This window comes from Bison bison, unplaced genomic scaffold (assembly GCF_000754665.1).
Source record: "Bison bison bison isolate TAMUID 2011002044 unplaced genomic scaffold, Bison_UMD1.0 scf7180017864248, whole genome shotgun sequence".
In the NCBI taxonomy this organism is placed as follows: Eukaryota; Metazoa; Chordata; class Mammalia; order Artiodactyla; family Bovidae; genus Bison; species Bison bison.
In genome coordinates, this window is record NW_011494820.1 from 1,774,562 (window position 1) to 1,793,661 (window position 19,100).

Consider the following 19,100-nt stretch of genomic DNA (forward strand, 5'->3'; position numbering starts at 1 on the left):
GCGCAGCTGGCCCCTCTGCTCTTGTTACCTGGCCCGGAGGGTGGGGGCTGGCAGCCACTGACCATCACCGTTGACCACGAGGGTAAAGGGTGGGGGTTCCCAACAATGATGCCATGGGAGAAACCATCCCGGAGCCCAACATCTAACATGCCCGAAGCCTAGGAACCGCCGGACCCAGGCCCAGGCCCATGCTCCCCTTTTCATGCCCTGTCTCAGCTTTGTCATCAAGGTGGCTCTGAACCCCACATCCCCAACCAGCCAGACCCCCAGGGCAAGCGCTCTGCCACACACCCCTGCAGTTATCCAGCCCCAGTGTGAAAGCAAGAGATGTTTATTAAGATTTTATTGGTGACAAAAGAGCTTAAAACAAATTGACCAAAAACCAAAAGTTACATTGCCTTGGTACAGATGTTTTTCTAATTTGGGGAACTTATAGTAACTGCTGCTAAGAAGGTGGAGAAAAAAAGCAAACAGCACAAAGCAGAGGCAAAGCATTCCAAGGAACAGAACAGGGTGGGTGTGTCACCCGTGGGGACGGCGCACAAGGGGTCACAGCAGAAACCTATCCGAACTATGCAGCTACCAAAAGAAGTGGGGGCCGAAGGCCCTGCAGCGAAGGTGATAAATAAGAGGCCTGCCAGACAAGGCGGCCTGTGCCCCCACCCCTGTGTGCCAGAGGAAGGGGGCCTGCGTCCCCTCTCCCCCGTGTGCCAGCTGGAGGCTGTGGGATAAGGCACACTGGGAGGGGGATGGTGAGGTCAGGGGCACCAGGGCCTGGACAGGCAGGGTTAGGGCTAGATGGTCCCCAACCAGGGCCGGCCAGGGAGGCCAATACCCCACCGTGTGCAAAGAGCTGGGCGTGGGGGCCTCTGCCAGCAACAGTAACTTCAAGTTGCAGTGCAGACCCAGGCAGAGGCCCCGTGTAACGCCTGATGGGACAAACTCTTTCAAGCCCTTTAGCACAAAACCAACATATTTTGGAAACTTACTCCCTTCTCCCCCCACAAATGACCCCAGCTCATCGAAGCTGTGCCCGCGTGTAGAGTGGCTCCAAACTAGTGGGGCAGGTGAGGAACAAGGTGGGGGTGGGGGGCGTTCAGTGACTCCCAACTGGCCTCAGGGTGGTGGGGGCCTCCCTGGGGTCGGGGACGGGTCCTCCTGACTGCCGCCTTTCACCAAATCCTCAGGAAGGACCCTGGGGAAGAAGCAACTGGCCGGAGAACAGCCACCTTCCGGCCTTCCAGCCTCACGGCCAGTCCCGCCCGAAGCCCCTCCTGTGGGGCCAAGTCCATGGCGCACGGGAGCGCTCTGCCTCGTGGGAGTCCAGCAGGGCCCTCGGAGCTGCCTGCCCGGCCCAGGACCGTGCTCCCTCACTGCCCTGATGCGCTGGGAGAAGCTGCTGGAAGCTAAAAACTGAAAACAATCCTCGTCCCATTGCAGGTGTTGATTCTAATCTTGAGTTTGTGTTGGCATGTTTAAACTTCGTTTCTGGAAGCTTCTCACATCTCCCAGGCCCACCATTAAGATTTGAGAGACAAACTCAGGAAAGTATATTTTTCAGTACTCCTTAGAAAGAATTTTTAAAAAACAAACAGAAAAACACAAACCACCATATTTTCTTGAAATGAAAACCCTCCTAGAACGCAGGCAGCATGAGCGCAGCGGTATCAGAGCCGGTGTGGACAGAACCCACACTCTGTGGGGCTCTCCCGGCATGGCCACCACTGCAAGCAGCCTGCTCAGCACAGAAACGCGAAGTTTTTTCCTGCTAAAACGTAGTCCCCTTTCAATAAAAGAGAAAAAGAAAGAAAAGAACAGAGGAAAGGGCTACTCTGAGATGAGGGTCTTCCTCCCTCCGCCCTGGTCGCAGACCCAGGTGTGGATGCGGCGGGCGAGCTGGGCTCCTCGCGAGCGGGGCTGGCGGGGCTCGCTGGCGGCGGTCCTCCGTGGCCGCCCCACCTCCCGCTCTCCCTTCGTCTCCTTGCCGCCACGTGCCAGCAGTGGGCGCTCGCTCTGCCTCGGGCTCCTCTCTCCCTCGGGTGCTCCTCTCCCTCTCCTGTTGCTCACAGTGGTGCTTCAGTTTTAGCAGTGGAAAACAGGTATCCATTTATTTTTATTTTTTATTACCCAGAATAAGATGCTGATGGACTAAGCCACATAGCTTAGCTCTTCCGCTGCCACCTGTCAGGGAGAGAGGGAGGGCAAGAGGCTTTAGAACAGGTGGGAGCCAGGGCAGCTCGTGGACCTGGCCCGGAAGGCTCCCCCATTCCAGTGGCCAGCTGGGGGCCCTGACCACCGACTTCCCACCCAGAGACAAGGTGGCTGAGAGTCACGGCTGCTGGGCCTGTGCAATCAACAGCCCTGCCCCTGCTCCCAGCATCGCCAGCTCCTGCAGCCCCTGGTCACGGGCGGGTGGGGCAGGCCCAAGGCCTTCTAACTCCACTCTGGCCTTGTTATGGGCAGACAACCATGACACAGGGCCCCGGAGGGACCGAGACGCACACCCAGAGGCCCGCAGGCACCTAGGGGCTGGGCCCTCTCCACCCTCACGACCGGCCTCGTCAGGGTGAGGGGACCCTCTGCCTCCTGGCTGCCCACCAGAAGCAGCGCTAAGACCCTCTGGAGAGTGGCAGAGGAGCGTGCCTGAGGCTCATATCCCCCGCAGCTGAGCAGAGGTACCGGGACCCAGAGTGGCGGGGACAGGGTGGGCGGCCCCTGGAGGACTCGAGACCCACACGTCCTCCAGAGGCCAGCTTGCCTTCTAGTACTGGGACAGCCCCGTCACTCCACCGTGCTGGTACGCCCGCTCGCCCTGGTATGTGGAGTCTTGCGACAGCGCCACGTCGATCTGTGACTTAAACTCATCTCCAAGGTAGCTGTCCTGCGAGACAAGGTTGGAGAGATGAGCACTGAATCAAGAGGTGTACTCGTCCTCCCGGCCGTGAGAACCTGGTCTGTGTCCTACCCGTTGCTACCCCCAAGGAATCATCTGGAAACTTACCTCGAAGCCCACGTGGCAGGAAACCCACACCGGTTACCTCGCCGCTGGATATGTGCTACCCAGGACAGCACTGCATGTGGGGTGTTCTAGACCCACAGTCCCTATGCTGAGGTCGTTAGGGGAGAGTGTCACCGGGCCTGGGTGTGCCAAGAGGGCTCCCTGGGCTGCTCTGACCCCACCGTGGGTGTGCTGCTTCACGCTAAGGGGCCAGGGCTCACCTGGGACAGCTCAGGCTGGGAGAGGCCGGGCTGGCTCATCTGGGAGGGCTGGCTCATGGAGATGTAGCCTTGGGTCAGGGCGCCCTGGGAGAAGGGCTGGGACGCCACATCCTGGCTGGCCTGGCTGTTGGGGAGATTCGTCTGACTGGGCCCAGGAAGCCCAAAGCGGTTCTTCTGGCGCCCCCCACGACCAGTCTTGCCTTTCGGGGTGCCTCGGCCTGAAAGACAGCAGTCCAGGGTTCCCTGAAAGAGGTTCTGAGCCTCACGGACAAGCACGCCTGCTCGACCCTAGGGTGTGAGTCCAGCCCAGGCGAAACCGGCTTCCCACGGGACCCCGGCTCAGCGCTCACCTGCGGCTGGCCCATTAGCTTGTCCAAAATATCCCGGTGGCGGCATGGGCGGCATGACCAGGTTGAAGGGAATGGGGATGTTCATGGCAGCCACGTGGCTGGGGCCGGCGCTGATCATGCCAATCTGGTCGTGGGTCTGGAAGTACATGTTCGAGGGCCGGCCTGTAAGACACAAGGTGAACGGCAGGCGTCACACCGCATCCAAACGAGCCCTGCTCTGCCCACAGCGGGAGCATCTGTCTTGTCCTCTCACTGCTGTCTGTCCCAGCGTTGCCTGGTGTGCTCCGACAGCAAAGTCACCTGATGCCGAATCGTACAACACATCCTCCCCACCCAACAGCCTCCTGGGGCTGGTGTCTGGGAGTGAACTTTTTCTCCTGGGGGATTCTGGGAACCACTGGCCTACGGGGATGTGAAAAACGGAAACCATGCTGCATTTCTGATTTCTTTCAATAGCCCTTTTTACTGCAAATGTTACATTACATACTCCCACCGCCACCCCTAAGAAAAAGCCTAAGCCTCATACACCAGTGGATCTCAGGGAAGACAAAAGCCCCCAGGGCAACCTTCGGTCAAGGCAGATCCACGGGGGCCTCAGGGATGAAGGATGGACCCAGGACACCCTCAGCTACACAGGTACTCATCAGATATGGTGACAAGATCTGTTGTTATTTAAGAACACAACCCCCAGTCTGAGCCTAACGACCGGAAGGACACTGCAGCAGGGAAAGGGTCTCTAACAATTCCCTGTGGAAGAGGAGCAGCTGGGGTCCACCTGCCCTGGAGGGGAATGGCAAGCATGCAGAAGGCCAAAGGCAGCTGCGAGACTTGGGCAGGTGGCAGAGCACATGGGCGAGGCGCTGGCCCTCCATGACAGCTGGCTCGGGGAAGGGTCCCGGGAGGCAGGGACCTTAGTACACAGTACACAGAAGCCTCACCCAGCTAGAGAGGCGGGGCGCCCAATCCTGAGGTCTGACAGATGGAGCTGGAGTTCAGGGAAAGCAGCAAAACCTGAGACGAGGCTGCAGGTGTGCCCCTCCCACGGAGAAGGAGAGCAAAGGGCAGGCAGGGTGGGGTGAGGGTGTAGAAGCAAACTGACCGAGCTACGAGATTTGCTGAGACACCACTGCATACGCAGAGCTGTATTATTTTAAAAACATTAATTAGTCTTTTGAGAAATTGCCCAAGACCAATTATTTGATTTCAAACAAGCAAAGCTGAGAAAGAACGCTCACTGCCAGGCAGGTTTCTGTGGACAGAGGCATGAGAGGTCAGGTAGGAGTGACAGGGCTGGAAGGTGTGGGCGTGGGAAGAGTCAACAAGTGCGGGGCCAGGCGGTTCCCCGCAGAGACTCACCCTGGCTGCTCCGGTCATAGACCGACCCTGGGATGATGGCCTCCCGGGCATCATACATGGCTGTCGTCATGAAGCGGGCTCCCTGCAAAGGGTTTAGGTCAGTGAGGAATTTATCATGCTGACACAAGGAAGAACTTTCCAAACATCTGGTGGCCTGGGAGGTGGCCAAGCTGCACACACAGAGGCTTGCCATTCATGGCGCTCTGGCCTTTGCCCACCTTTCCTCGCCTGACCCTGCCTTTGATGCCCAACAGCTCGGGCAGCACCCACTCCTTAAGCCCCAGAGCACCATGGGTTTACCACGCTCCCAGCTGCTTGGGTCTGAGTGCGAGCTGCTGGGTGCCACCGTGACACCGTGCTCCACAAGGGCCAAGAAGAGAAAAGCCTCAGAACGACCGAGACGCCTGGCGTGGGAGCTCTCGGGGACAGGCTAGCGTGCACCGCTCGTCTTCACACACTGACGCGCTCAGCCCACCCCAGCTCGTACTCGTCACAAGTCCCACCTGCCATCACGCACTGCCACAGGCCCAGAACACCGGCCTGGGGAGGAGGGGGTTCCCAGCAGTCTCTCCCCGCCCGCGGCGGGCACTCACCGGGTTGATGGTGTTGACCAGCTTCCTGGGCTTGCTGAACTGCATGAGGCTCTCCCGCAGGTTGTTCAGGGGTCCCTCCACCAGCACCTTCTGCTCCTTGTAGTAGTTCAGCAGGTGGTTCCATAACGGCTGCTTGGACAGGGCCTTCGGGTTGCCCACGATAATGACCCCGTATCTGCAAGAGGTAGAAACCAAGAGTTTAGTCAAAGCCATGGCTTTCCAGTAGTCATGAATGGATGTGAGAGCTGGACCATAAAGAAGGCTAAGCGCTGAAGATTTGATGCTTTTGAACTGTGGTGTTGGAGAAGACTCTTGAAAGTCCCTTGGACTACAAGGAGATCAAAACAGTCAATCCTAAAGGAAATCAACCCTGAATATTCATTGGAAGGACTGATGCTGAAGCTCCAATACTTTGGCCACCTGATGCAAAGAACTGACTCATTTGAAAAGGCCCTGATGCTGGGAAAGACTGAAGGCAGGAGGAGAAGGGATGACAGAGGATGAGACAGTTGGATCGCATCACTGACTCGATGGACAGGAGTTTGAGCAAGCTCTGGGAGTTGGTGATGGACAGGGAAGCCTGGCGTGCTGCAGTCCATGGGGTCGCAAAGGGTCAGACACGACTGAGAGACTGAACTGAAAGTGCAAGGTACCCAGGCAGCTCCCCTGGCACCCTGCCCACCATGCCCGTCTTCTCAGCACACAGGAGCATTGAGAGCCACCCTCAACCTCCTTGCCTAGATGCCCGGCCTGCCTATGCAGCACCCTCTGGGAATGCTGGGGATGGCTGGGTAACTGCGAACTGAGGTGACTTTCACTGGAGCCCATCCTATAAGCTGCCAACCCTGCACTTGGGTTTATTTGAGGGCAGGTTTCTGTTGAGCCCAGATGTCAAAACATCTCTGTGGGAAGACGTACTCAGAGACGAGTCTCCTCATTTGCAGACCTGAGTCAGCCTCCTGGGCAACCAAGTCACACGTGGCAGAGGCAGATTCCACAGCTGCCTCAGGCATTCTGACGGGCTGGGCACGCCACTTGGTGCCCAAGCCAAGCTTCTGGGGAAAGTTTACATTCATCAGCTGTTTCAGGGCTCCCCTGCCTATGCTGGCTACCAAAGGAAAACCAAGGTGCCCTCAGTGGGGAGGGAACCAACATGTGCACCTGAGTCCCGCTTGCAGCTGGCACAAGGGTGGCTGTTGCTGGTTTCCTGTGGGGGTGACATGGGGTCCAGCTGATTCTCTGGGTCACTCACTACTTCAAAAGCTGTATTCCACAGCTAAACAAGGCAACTGGACAGAAAGCCACCAGGACGCAGAAGCAAAGACAACTCATGGGCCAGAGGTTCTCTCCAGACTGCTGCTGGGAGCCCTCTGCCCTGGCACTGCCGAGGCCCCTCTACCGTGCCCCGTGCCACAGCCCAAGGCGCGGCTGGGGTGCGAGAACTGACAGGAGGAGAAGCAGGCAGGGAGCAGCTCTCGGGCTAACCCCTCCCAGCATCTCAGAAAGCCTCCTATGCAAGAGGGGCCGCCTCTGCAAGGCCCAGCGAGACTCAGCTCTCCGTACCGTGCTCTGGTCAAGGCCACGTTGAGTCGCCTGGGGTCATTCAAAAATCCAATGCCTTGGTGCTCATTGGCCCGCACACAGGAGAGGATGATAAAGTCCTTCTCACGCCCCTGGAACGCGTCCACGCTGGCAATCTCCACCTCCTACAGGTGCAATAATCACGGTCAGCCAACAGGCTTCCTTCAAGGAGCTCTCAGCCCGCACAAAGTGTATCACAATGCACCACTGAGTCCCACAGATGAGCCTGGGACCTGAAGCTGGCAGAGCCCCCTGCTGCCAGGCGGTGGAAGGGCAGCGCCCGGGGCGTACCTGGTAGAGCTTGGTGTGCAGGGAGCCGCTGAACTGCATGTACTGCACCAGGTAGGAGCGCTGGCCCTCGTAGGGCGTGATGATGCCGATCTGGTCCGGCTTGGCGCCCGCCTTCAACAGCTTCGTGGTGATCTTCTCCACGTTTGCAGCCTCCGTCCTAAGAAAGTCAGGCTTTCACTTCCCAGCCTCCATCTCTGGGCTCCTGAGACCCCCCCAAGGCTAGAAGCTGTGGAAGGCTCAGGGGCAGCCTCGCCTCCAGTGCAACCCTGTGGAGGCCCTGCTTGGCACACCCATGGCTGGGCAGCCCAGCATTTACCAACGGAGTCAGGAGGGACAGAAAAGGCTCACACGGGGGCTCCTAAAGGATCTGCTCAACAGGAAACATACACGGAGAAGATGAGGTTGGACCTATGCTGCTGGTCCAAGTGTGTGGACAGAATGAGCACAAGGAAAACAAGGACAAGTCTCACCACGTTAAACAAGACCACAGGTGCGCAGCCGCTGGGAAAGCTGTCACCGAGGCCAGCAGGCACCACAGGCAAGTCTGCTTACCTGTTCAGGTAGGAGGTGCCTGAGCTGGCAATCTCCTCTTGGCCCTGGGTCACATAGAAGAACATTGGTTTATCCGGTTGGGGCCACTGAAAGTCAAACCCCTTCTTTACACGATCCGCTGGCATCGTGGAAGAGAAAAAAGAAAACATCCTGTTAGAGAAGAAAAGTGCAGCGGGTCTGGGTGAGCTGAGGTGGAGAGCAGAGTGGAGGCCATTCCATCCTGGGTGGGGGCACACGGCAGAGCAGGAAATGACAGGCTCCAGCAACTGACCCAGGTCTGTGGGTCCCAGGGGAGGCCATTGGCGGGGGTCCTCTGACCGAAACTCCCAGCAACACTTAGCACTATAGCTGGTACAAAGCTGGCTTACTCGCGGAACAGATCTCACTGTTAGTGTTTTCTGCAGCCTATGTCTGCCCCAGGGTAAAGAAGATATTCTACCTCCTTCCAGAAGGTTTATGATGTACTTTAAGGGACTCATGTGTACCCACACCTGGCCTTTAACAACGACACTGCTGATCCCCACGTCCTGTCCCAACCAGGGCATGCGGACAGGTGCGTCTGCCTCTGGACTCTATCTCAGGCCTGTGCGCAGCGCCTCTGGGACTGCAGCTGGACAGGAACTCGGGACATCCCCGAGTAGGAGCTGCCACCGTCCTCAAGCTCTTTTATGTTCATCTTAGGTGCTCAGCCCTCTGCAAGTCCTTACGATGCTGAAAATCACTCTGTCCAATCAGACAGTCCATCCATTCTTTTGGGAATTTCTGACTGGAGTTACACCTAATCAGATTAATGTAAAAAAAAAAAACTGGAATTTTTGCACCAAAACAGACTACCATAGATGAAGGAAAAGCCTGAGCTGTGAGGACACATGGTATGATCCCTTTTATGTCAAGCTGAAAATGAGGCAAAGACTCAATGTTTCAAGTGAGGGCAGTGGCTAGAGCAAGCTCGGGGCTGGCAAACATTTAACCACCTGCGAGGGACAGGGCAAGGGCTAGCAAACAGTGCCGGCTAATTCCCATGCTGTAGACACGCCCCCACCACTGACATCGGCCACCCTGGGGCGGGGCGCCCGCACCATCCCAGACAGGGCTCGCTGCTGGGCTGCAGGGTGCTGGTGAGGCGGGGCTTCCAGGTGCAGGTGCTGGTAAGACACGGTCCCCTCGTGAGAGCTCACTAAGCCTGGGCACTTCTTTACACTTCCTCAGTTTTTAAAAAACTTACTTCGGGGGTGCCATGTCCCAGACAGTGACGGTTCAGCAGTGAACCACCGCCAGCAACCTGTGGAGCCAATGCCACGGAGAAGGTGGAGCAAGGCCAGCGGGAGTCTGTACCAGTGCTGAGTGGTGGCTTTCCCAACAAGTGTCAGCTGCGTCACCAACAAGCTCCTCGTGACCTGGCCTTTTCTAGTCTTACCACCCGGCAGACCAGCAGCTCCAAGGGTCAAGACTGTATTGCACAGCAGCCGTGTGGCCGTGGACAGGCACTCACACTTTCCGCCTCAGTCTCCTCATCTACAAAGTGGGCTAAACAAAGCTGATGTGATGGGCTGCTGGCATTAACAAGACTCTAAATCAGCAGCTCTCAAACGAATGCTGCTCTCAGCGTCTCTTTACACTCTGAAAGCGGAGCAGTCCAAACAGCTATTATTTCTGTGCATTACATCTACCGATATATATTGTATTTTAAAACCCCAAAATTTTAAATAATTTAAAAAATTCATTGAAAGATGAACGTATTAACTTAAAAATATTTTTATGAAAAATAATATTTCACTAAAATATATACTTAAGTGAATTTTATCAACTCACTTCACTCTCCAGCTTACTCGAGTCCTGCTCCCAGTCTCCTGCGAGCCCTCACAGCATGTGAGGCTAGAAAGGCCTCACAGATGCAAGTGGTTGGAAAAGGGACGCATGTTTGTTTTCAAACATTTATTTCGCTGTGCTAGTTCTTAGTTGCAGCACTTGAGATCTTTAGTTGTGGCACATGAACCCTTACTTGCAACGTGTGGGATCTTAGTTTCCTGACCAGGGATTGAACCCAGGCCTCCTGCACCAGGAGCACACAGTCTTAGCCACTGGACCACCAGGGAGGTCCCAGGAAGCATCTTTTAAGACCTTTCCCACTACTGTGGCATTATCTCAATTCTATCTGAAAACTGGATGGGAGGCTGCCCTGTAGCTCAGGGACGATGGCCTTTCTGCTCTGCCCTGACTTGCATGGCCTCTGACCCCCAGTGACATGGAAGCACCTTTGCTGCCTGTTGGAATGGGATGTGCTGCTCACCCTGTCAGGCAGGGCTTCCAAAGGCTGACACCCCTGACACATGTCACCACCACGATCTCATCAGAAAATTTACTCGGCACCCGGAAGACATGGTAAGCTCATACTAGGGGACACGCGTTTTCCAAAACCCTCATTTTGGAGTGAAGTCTCATATTTTATCACTGGTGATGAATACTGTGAGTTGTTTTCCTTGAAGCCACAGGCCAGCTTTGATCCCTCTGAAGAAAATGCCTGTGAGCTGTCCAGTCTGTGTAACTAGTGTGTAGGTCCTTCCTTCAAGCACCTCACACACCTGCCAAGCGTCTCGGGAGACCATCCTCTCCCACCCCACACAGAATCCCAAGGACGCGCCTCAGGGACCAGTAAACGGAGGACTCTTCACTTTGAACTCAGGACAGGGCCTGCCACAGGTGTGTGGCGGTGCCAATTCACAGCAGCCTGGTCGCACCACAGGTGTCAGCACAGCCCAAAGGTGCCCGACACCCCAGGGCCACCGCCGAAGTCTGCTCTCGGGCGTGCACAGGCCTCGAGAACCGCTGACAGAGGAAGGAGTGGGGCAGGCAGTTGTCTCACCGCCTCTTCTGTGTGTGATGCACCACTGGCGGGAATCCTCACGGCTGACTCTGCGAATCTTACCAAGATGCGGGCTCCCCTTCTCCCATGCCCAAGAATGTCCTGCACTCTAGAGCATACGTTCTGCCCACTGCACCTCTCTGAGGGGCCCCTACACACACAGTCACCACCTAAGGCCACTTGAGAAGGCAGCAAGACCAGGCACTGTCCCCAGACTCCCAGCACTGGGCCGAGCTTACCTGCGGTAACGCCATTCTGGAGAGAGCCCTCGTAGAAGATGTTGGATGGGAAGGCGCTGAGCGCGGGGTGCATCCGGTACTGGACCTGGAGGCGGATGGGGCGGATGCCCAGCACCACCAGGCGTTCAAAGAGCGACTGCGACAGCCCGGCCTTGGCCGCCTTCTTGCACATCACCACAGGGCCCAGCTGGCAGTGGTCACCCACGAGGATCAGCTGTGATAAAGAGGCCCGCATCACAGTTCAAACATGGACAGCCTACATGTCCACTCAGGGACTAAGAGGACTGGGGTCCATACAACCACCCAACTACACTAATTCAAGTGGCAAGACACTGACCTGGAGTGGGAAAACTGCCCACCATACACATGGAACATGCTCTGAACCTTCACGAAGGCACTCTGTGCCGCGCCCACCCTTGGAAGACCCCCTCAAAGCCTGCTGTGCACCCCTCTGTGCTCTGCCAGGGCAGGAAACAGAGCCTAGGACACTAAAGCAAACCTCCAGCACTAAGTACCACACAGAACTAGAACAAAAGAGAGTGTACCCAAAACGTCAAATAAGACTGTGATGGACGTGCTCTGGCCCACCTGCTTGGCTCCAAGGACCACAGGGACCATGCACTCTGGCTCGGTGGCCTGCGTGCTTTCGTCGATTAAAATGGAGCGGAACTGCATCTTGGCGAGCCTCGGGTCTCCTGCACCCACACACGTGCAGCAGATGACATCTGCGTTCTGGGGAAGAGAGCGCCAGGCCTCAGGGCACCTGCAGGTGAGGGCTCCCAGACCCCAAAGGGCAGGCAGGACGGGACGCAGACACCACTCTGGTCCACACCCTTCCTGACAGAATCTACAGTCCAGGCTGTGGTGATCCTAAGTGCTTGCGAGTCATGCCTAAAAAAGGGCGTGGTGCCTCACGACAGCCTCTGAGGGGCAGTGCCGAGCCAGGGAAACCATGGTTTCAGTTGGTTCGTCACCTAGAGTAGGAGACAGTGCTCTGGACCTGCCCCGGGCTCCAGGCACAGACCAGGACCAGGCTCCCAAGAGTCCAGCCACAGGGAGGCTGGCAGGGAGTGGACTCTACCGCAAACAATTGTCATTTCAGACAATAAGATGTCTCTGTGTGACCTCAGAGGAAGCACACGGAGGACGGTATCAGAGTTCTCTCCTCAAATAGAAAAGAACCCACTACAGGCGCTACACATGGACTTAATGTATCCAAACAGGTCCTCTGGCCCAAAGAACATGTGAAACTCCAAGTGTTGCTCAGCCGTGTCCCACTCTTTCCAACCCCATGGACCGTGGCCCGCCAGGCTCCTCTGTCCATGGCATTTCTCAGCCGAGAATACTGGAGTGGGTTGCCATTCTCTTCTCCAGGGGAATCTTCCCAACCCAGGGAGCAAACCCGGGTGTCCTACACTGCCAACAGATTCTTTACCGTCTGAGCCACCAGGGAAGCCCAAAGTGAGCAAGTGAGGAAGACAAAGCCCAAAGGCCCAGACCCGTTCCCGGGCAGCAGGGCAGGTGAGGAGCTCACCATGAGCAGCTCCCTCTCGGCAGTGCGCTTCAGGGCTCTGTAACGCTTCTCGTCCGCTGACGACAGCTCCCCAGTCTCATCCTTCAGCTGCTGCAGCTTTTGGAGCTCTGGCATGCTGCAAACACAGCATGTGAGCGGGAGGTGGGTGCCGCCAGGGCCTGCCCCGGGGAGATGTGCCTAGCCTTAAGGCCAGGGACCCGACACCCACCTGTCCATGTTCCTGATCTGGTTGTGCAGGGCCAAGAAGGACACCGGGGAGTCTATGGCCTCGCGGCTCTTGGCGCAGAGCCGCACGACTTTCAGCCCGGTCTGGTGGATCTTCTCAGTCAGCTGATCCACGGCTATGTTGCTTGGAGCACAGACCAGCACAGGCCTTCAATAAAATGTGAGCGCAATGTCAGTGCTCGCCCAGAGAAGAGCCCAGAGCAAGACCACTGTTTGGATCACAGGTGGCAGGGGAGCCGACTTAAGCTCTAAGACTAAAGCCAGGAGTGACATGGTGCTGAAGGAGCAACAAGGTGGATGGTCTGGAACTTCCTGATCTTCACACTGTGCATGCCACTCCCCACTAACTCCTGATTCCGGCGTCATCACCTCGTGACCACACTGCTGAGACTTTCCAAGCGCTGAGGTGCACACAGGCACAACACAACCGAGGATGAGTCTACCCTGTGCAAGCTCACTTGTTAAAAGCGGCCACAGAGGCCAGACCTACTACCAACGGCGTAGGAAGCAGCACGCCAGGTATGCTGGGCCCCTCTGTTTCCCCACCCTGGGCTGCACAGAGCCCTACCCGTTGCCTTGCCGAGCCAGGTGGTAGACGATGGTGGCTGAGGTCACGGTCTTTCCTGTGCCCGGTGGGCCCTGGATCAGACTCAGTGGTCTCTGCAGCACAGTCTTCACGGCGTAAACCTTCGGATACAAGTAGCCGTTAGGGGTGCAGACAAGGCGGAGGGCCGCTCAGCACGCAGGCCCTGGGGCCTGGGACCCTCCTGCCCGCGGGACAGGTGAGAACCTGAGAGTGGTTGAGGTCGGGGAGCCCCTGTGCCGTGAAGCGCTTGGGCAGCTGGCACTTGATGATCACATCCTCCACCTCATGGCCAAGCAGTTTGTGGTAGATGTAGCCCGACACGGAGGTCTCATCCACGGCAAAGGTTTTCAGTGCGCTCTGCATTCTGAAGGGGAAGCTCCAGCTCAGTGGCGGGCACACGAAGGTGCCAGGCAGCCTGGCTCCCCACAACACGGAGCAGTGGGGAGACTGCAGCCACACCGAGGGCCAGGGCCTGCCAAGCAGACGCAGGCAACCGCGGGGGGAAGGGGGTGGGCATACCTGTCGAATGAGGTTGACTTCCACACGAAATCCACCTGGAAGTTATGAGTCACCTCCACAGGGGCGCCCACGCTGCTCCGAAGCTCAATAGCAATCTCATCGCCATAATCTACACCGCCGAGTTAAGTCTCATCCTTGTCAAAGCCTTCACTCACTGAGGAGACAGCCCCTCCACACCAGACACAGGAAGCACAGCGAGAGGCCCGTGTTCTCCATGGCAGGTTCCGGCCACTGCAGCCAGGGGCGTCTTCCCCACGAGCCTAGGGTGGCATCCAGCAAGGAACAGCCAAGCCCAGGGCCCAGGTTCCACAGAGCCCTCGGGCACACGGTTCGGAGTACCCTGGTTTCTGCCTAAGCAGCTCTGTATCAGCTAGGACAACTAGAGCCTGATGGCTTGAAACAAACCAGAGTCAAAGGGGCTGCACACAGCCTTCCCTGCATTTGAGGCCTCAAGACCGCTCTCCATCGTGGCCCACACAGGTCTCTTGTACTCGGGACAAGCCCGTCGGAGACTGGGGCAGAGGGTGCCTGGGCCGGCCCTTCTTTACACAAAGGATACTATCAGGGACCTTGATGACGTGGCCGATCCCTTTCCAGAGGGGCGCCAGGTCCCCTTTGTACCGCAGGCATATCTCATCCCCTTGCATGAGCCGCATGTCTTACAGAGAGAAGACAACAGGAAACCGGCGTTTGCACACGCATCACAGACACCACCACCAACAGTTCAAATTCAGGGACACTTTACAAGGGTGAAACTAGGAATTTTATGCTACTTAGAGTCACAAATATTTTAAAACTTAAAATCACCTCTTAACCAAATTATGACTAAATCCTCATTACCAGAGTCAGTCTTGGGCAAAGTGAAGTAGGCGATTCTCTTCTTGTTAAGGCCCAGGTCCCACCTGACCGTGATGTTATCTTGAGTCTGAGCATATAAAAAATAAGAGCCCTGTTAGCCTGCAACACAGACACGGGTCTGGGCTCCTCGTGTCTGTTTTCCATAGGTAGGTGCCTCTAGGCGAGCAGCACCAGACAGCCTGAAACACCAACCAGGGCACATCCGGGAGAGAAGGCGTGAGGACCCCAAAACCTGCAGAGGACAACCAGAAGACCCCCCCACACGACGTCTGTTCTTGGAGACAGCTGCTCTGTGGGTGGTGGAGGGAGAGAAGGAAGCTGACGGCTGAGGACATGGCCCGTGAGCCTCGGGGCTCCCGATTCCCGTGCAGTTTCCGAGGAATGGGCACAGGAGCGTCCTCAGGGTGCTGCGGGCTCCTGGGGTCTGACTCTCCCCGCTGAGGCAAAGGCTACAAACCCAACTGGAAGCAATGTTTGTTGGACTTTAGGTCAGACAGCACCTAGATGGATGTTTGGCCGTGAGTGGCAGGGCACCTGCCCACAGGCCTGTCCTTATCCACGGCTCCGCCTCTCAGGGGCTGCACCGAGGCCCAAGTCAGCATGTGCAGTCTGCAGAGAAACCCACCCTCCGCAGACCTGAGGAGAGATGCTCTGTTAAAATGAACAAGCCCTCGTGCACACACCACATCACCTGCGACTCTTTCAGCTTCTTGTCGTAGTCAGCCTCCAGCTTGACCAGAGGCCCAAATATGTTCTGGTACTGGTAGGCGTCCTCGTAGCGCAGAAGGACATGCTGCGGCTCCTCGTCCACTCCGGGCTTCTCCAGGTCCTCCAAGGTGGCAGAAGGGTTCTCCTAGAGACAAGAGCCGGCACCACGCTCTTCCCCATTCTCACCTCTACTTAAGACGCCCTGTATGCGAGTGCACACCCGTCATCACTTCTCAGGACGAGCAGGGCTCCCAGTGGCCCAGCCCTCTCATCAGGAAGCCCACGTGACACACAGAGGGGGAAGCCCCAGGAACACAGCCTGACACACTTATCCCACCAGGTGGGCACGTTCCTCAACCAACACCTAGCCCCTGACACGGGAGAGGTTATTCTCCCCAGCTGCCAGAGAGAGCACTGGATTCCCCAAGTGTGTAAACAGAAAGGAAGGCCCGCCTCCCCGTTTCCTCCTGATCCTACTACGCTGCACCAAAAGGAGAAACACACTCTCTCTTGGCAGGTAAGTGGGCTGTTTAGATATAAACAAGAAGAGTGAGATAACTGCGGCAACCTGAAAATCAAGGTGGAGAGGGTCCCTGCTAGCCAATGCTTCACAAATATTTTGCCCTGCAGCTGAAGAGAAGATAAATTCACATTTTTTAAATTATATGGGTGCCTAATTAAAATCTCTAGCCTAATTAATTATAACAGCAATTAGGAGTTCTCGGCTGTTCACTAGTTAAGATGCTGAGCTTCCATTACAGGGGCTGCAGGTTCAATCCCTGGTCAGGGAACCAAGACCCCACATCCTGCACCAAAAATAAATAAAATGTGTACATGTGTGTGTGTGCAAGCAGCCAGAACCAGAGGAGGGCTTCCCTGGAGAACGGCCTGTGGGCAGGGCAGGAATCTTGCGGGCCCCCAGCCTGGTGTCGCCCTGGCTCCAACATGTCACACGTCTCAAGCCCAACCAGGTTTCACACAGTCCCGGCTGTCTGCTCGGGCCCGGCTCCTCCTGGCGTGTCCAGCTGCAGTCGCTGACCACCAGCTCCCATCCTCCTCCTTCCCACCAGCCACCCCTGCCCTCAATAAGAACAGAAAAACTCCACTGGCCAGAGCTTTCCTTTCCCAGAGGCCTGGCAGGAGGCATCCCTGGCACCCTCCTTCCTGTTTCTGAGGACCCCAGCCCCGGTCCCAGCCCCCTCCCCCACCAACACGTGGCACGGAGCGGGACGTGCTTTGCCACAGGCCCTCACCTTCCAGAGCTCCTCCAGCTTGTTGATCTGCTGGGCGGTGATCTGCCGCGCCCGCAGCTGCTCCTGCTCAGAAGGGATCTTGACCAGCCAGGACAGGAAGCACCGGTCCTGGATCAGGGGCTGCCACTGGGAGCTGTCCCAGTTGATGTCCTTGAGGCTGCTCTGACTGGCACAGGGCTGCCTGCAGAAACCCCGAGGGCGGGGAGAGCCCAGGTAAGGATGACCTCTGCCCCTGCCCCAGGCTTATTACCTCTTACTTCAGAGTGGTGCTCCCTACATTTTACTGTATGATCACAGTGCCTTTAAATTGTTAGCAATAAATGCATCTCCTCATGCACTTGAGGTCTGAACTCTTAAAACTTTTATGATTTAACCAGAAGACACCCCAAAAGGGTCATATGACATTCCTAGCTCTGTAACAAGCCCCAACCCTCCAAACCTCCTTAGACCTCGCCAGTTGGCAGAAACCACTTAAAACTATTTTAAAGCTCCAGAGAGTTGGCGTCGTGGAGAGCCTGAGTCTTCGCCTGAAAGGCACCCCCCCAAACAAGGGAACTGGGGCCCTGCCCTCACCTGCACAGCAGCACCACAACCGAGTCGGCCTTGGCAGGGATGAAGCCGAGGAGGAAGACGTTGCGGCAGCCGCAGTTATAACACTCCAGAACCGTCTCCCCTAGGGGCCCATCCTTGTGCAGAGTCACCTCTTTGCATTTTGCCCTCACAAGGTGATTTACAATGTGGCTGAAACCAGGAAATGATCAATAGTTAACACCCAAAGTTTGGCTTTTCACCACTTCCAATTTTCGAGCTCCGTTAAAAGTTCCGGTACCGTTCACGGTCCATTAGCAGGAATGGTCACACCTCATCCATCTGGCATCCAGAGGGACCGGCCTGCCCCTGAACTGGCTCCCCACTGAGCGCAAAAATCGATCTGACTTGAACCATTTCTAAGGAAAACTTCCCTAACATGCTTCACACAGTTCCCTCTTGCCCCATTCCTGCTTTCTTAAATCCAGCTTATTGGGCCTGACTGAATCTAACTCGGGTGCCAAGGCTGCTGTCTTGGAGAGGAAGGCTCGCCCCTTCACTGCTCCTATTCACTCAACGTAGTTTCTCCGCTGCTCCTTTCAAAGTCACTTCTCCTGGCCCCGCGCCTGCTTCCAGGAGCAACACCCCTTCTCATTTGCTGCAGGCCAGGAAACCTGATAACCAAATGTACTAGAAACCTGAGGACAGCAAAAAAAATACGGAGCAGGGGGAGGTCAAGGCTACTCTCCGGAAGCACAGGGCCAGCTCTGAACTGTCTGGAAGCCCCGCTGTCTCAGCTCTTTCCTTGTTGCGCGTGGCCAGAACTCTTGACGCCTTTCTCATTTCCGGGACACGGCTCACCTAAGCCAGGCCCTGAGTCCCTGGTTTAGCGCTGAACTCGCCCTCCCCAACACCAGCCTCACTCGGGGCCCCAGGTAGTGCCTGCTCCTGCCTCAGCTCTCCCAGCCTCCCCAGCAACCCCCAGCCTTGCTGTGTGTGTGTCACACGCTGAGTGCGCCTGCTGGGCCTCCAGCCTTCCCTGCTGCTCCCCTCGCGTCACCCTGGGAAACCCCTCCTGTGCACGCTTTGGCTCAGAGGCCAACATCCTAATCCTCTCTGGCCCCACAAAGATTGTCAGATTACCCAGCTAATCACCACTACTCTCTGTACCTCCAAAGCCCCCACCCCTCCTCCCCTCCTGGAGCTGCCACCCCTGGGTATTCTACCGGAATCAGTGATTTCCTCCTGTCTTTTCTAGGCCCACCACGCTCTACCACGTTGGAAGCTTCCTGAAGGCGGGTTCATCACCTTCACAATTTGACCTTGCACAGAACACAGTGCTGGCTGACCAAGTCTGTTTTCTCTCAGAGGTTCTCTGCTCACTTCCCTGACCTTGGCTCTGCTGACCTGAAGATGGGGTTGCCAAGTAAGGCAAGTTTTATTTAATTGCTTTTCCTGCAAGAGAGGAACTAATGCAAACACAGTAACACTTAAATTACCCAGAACATTTGGAAAGTGAGATACCAGCCTCTTCTGGGTACCCTAAAGATGCTTCTCCTTTCATATCCCTAAAAAACCCAGCTCCCTTTCTTGCCTCACTCAGAAGCCCATAATTTGCATTACTGACTCCAAGATGACATGAGATGTGAGCACTGTGCGTCCTGCACGAGGTCGTGAGCCCGCGTCCGGCTGCCGAAGACATAGGAAGGGGGCTATGTATGAATAAAGCCGCCTACGGAATTTCGTCACTTTATTTCTATAAAACAGGAATCTCAGAGGAAGATGCTGCTTCCGTGCTGGTGACCTGGGAGCCCTGTCCCACGGAGACTCTGCTCTGCTTCTCTG

The 19,100-nt window shown here is 56.4% G+C and overlaps 1 protein-coding gene across 1 annotated transcript in view; it reads right to left on the reverse strand.

Moving 5' to 3' along the window:
- Positions 1–313: 313 nt before the first annotated feature.
- UPF1 (UPF1 regulator of nonsense transcripts homolog (yeast)) overlaps positions 314–19,100 on the reverse strand; it is a 79,943-nt gene continuing 61,156 nt past the window's right edge. The window contains exons 9-29 of the mRNA XM_010847300.1: positions 17,301–17,468; positions 16,728–16,908; positions 15,458–15,619; positions 14,749–14,833; positions 14,468–14,566; positions 13,909–14,017; positions 13,594–13,753; positions 13,372–13,490; positions 12,787–12,951; positions 12,579–12,693; positions 11,633–11,776; positions 11,045–11,258; positions 7,943–8,060; positions 7,391–7,547; positions 7,082–7,224; positions 5,519–5,693; positions 4,926–5,007; positions 3,570–3,731; positions 3,220–3,437; positions 2,759–2,881; positions 314–2,181 (exon numbers count right to left, since the gene is read on the reverse strand). Of these exons, the coding sequence (XP_010845602.1) occupies positions 2,762–2,881; positions 3,220–3,437; positions 3,570–3,731; positions 4,926–5,007; positions 5,519–5,693; positions 7,082–7,224; positions 7,391–7,547; positions 7,943–8,060; positions 11,045–11,258; positions 11,633–11,776; positions 12,579–12,693; positions 12,787–12,951; positions 13,372–13,490; positions 13,594–13,753; positions 13,909–14,017; positions 14,468–14,566; positions 14,749–14,833; positions 15,458–15,619; positions 16,728–16,908; positions 17,301–17,468 (2,896 nt within the window). The 3' untranslated portion in view covers positions 314–2,181; positions 2,759–2,761. The remainder of the gene's footprint in view (positions 2,182–2,758; positions 2,882–3,219; positions 3,438–3,569; positions 3,732–4,925; positions 5,008–5,518; positions 5,694–7,081; positions 7,225–7,390; positions 7,548–7,942; positions 8,061–11,044; positions 11,259–11,632; positions 11,777–12,578; positions 12,694–12,786; positions 12,952–13,371; positions 13,491–13,593; positions 13,754–13,908; positions 14,018–14,467; positions 14,567–14,748; positions 14,834–15,457; positions 15,620–16,727; positions 16,909–17,300; positions 17,469–19,100) is intronic.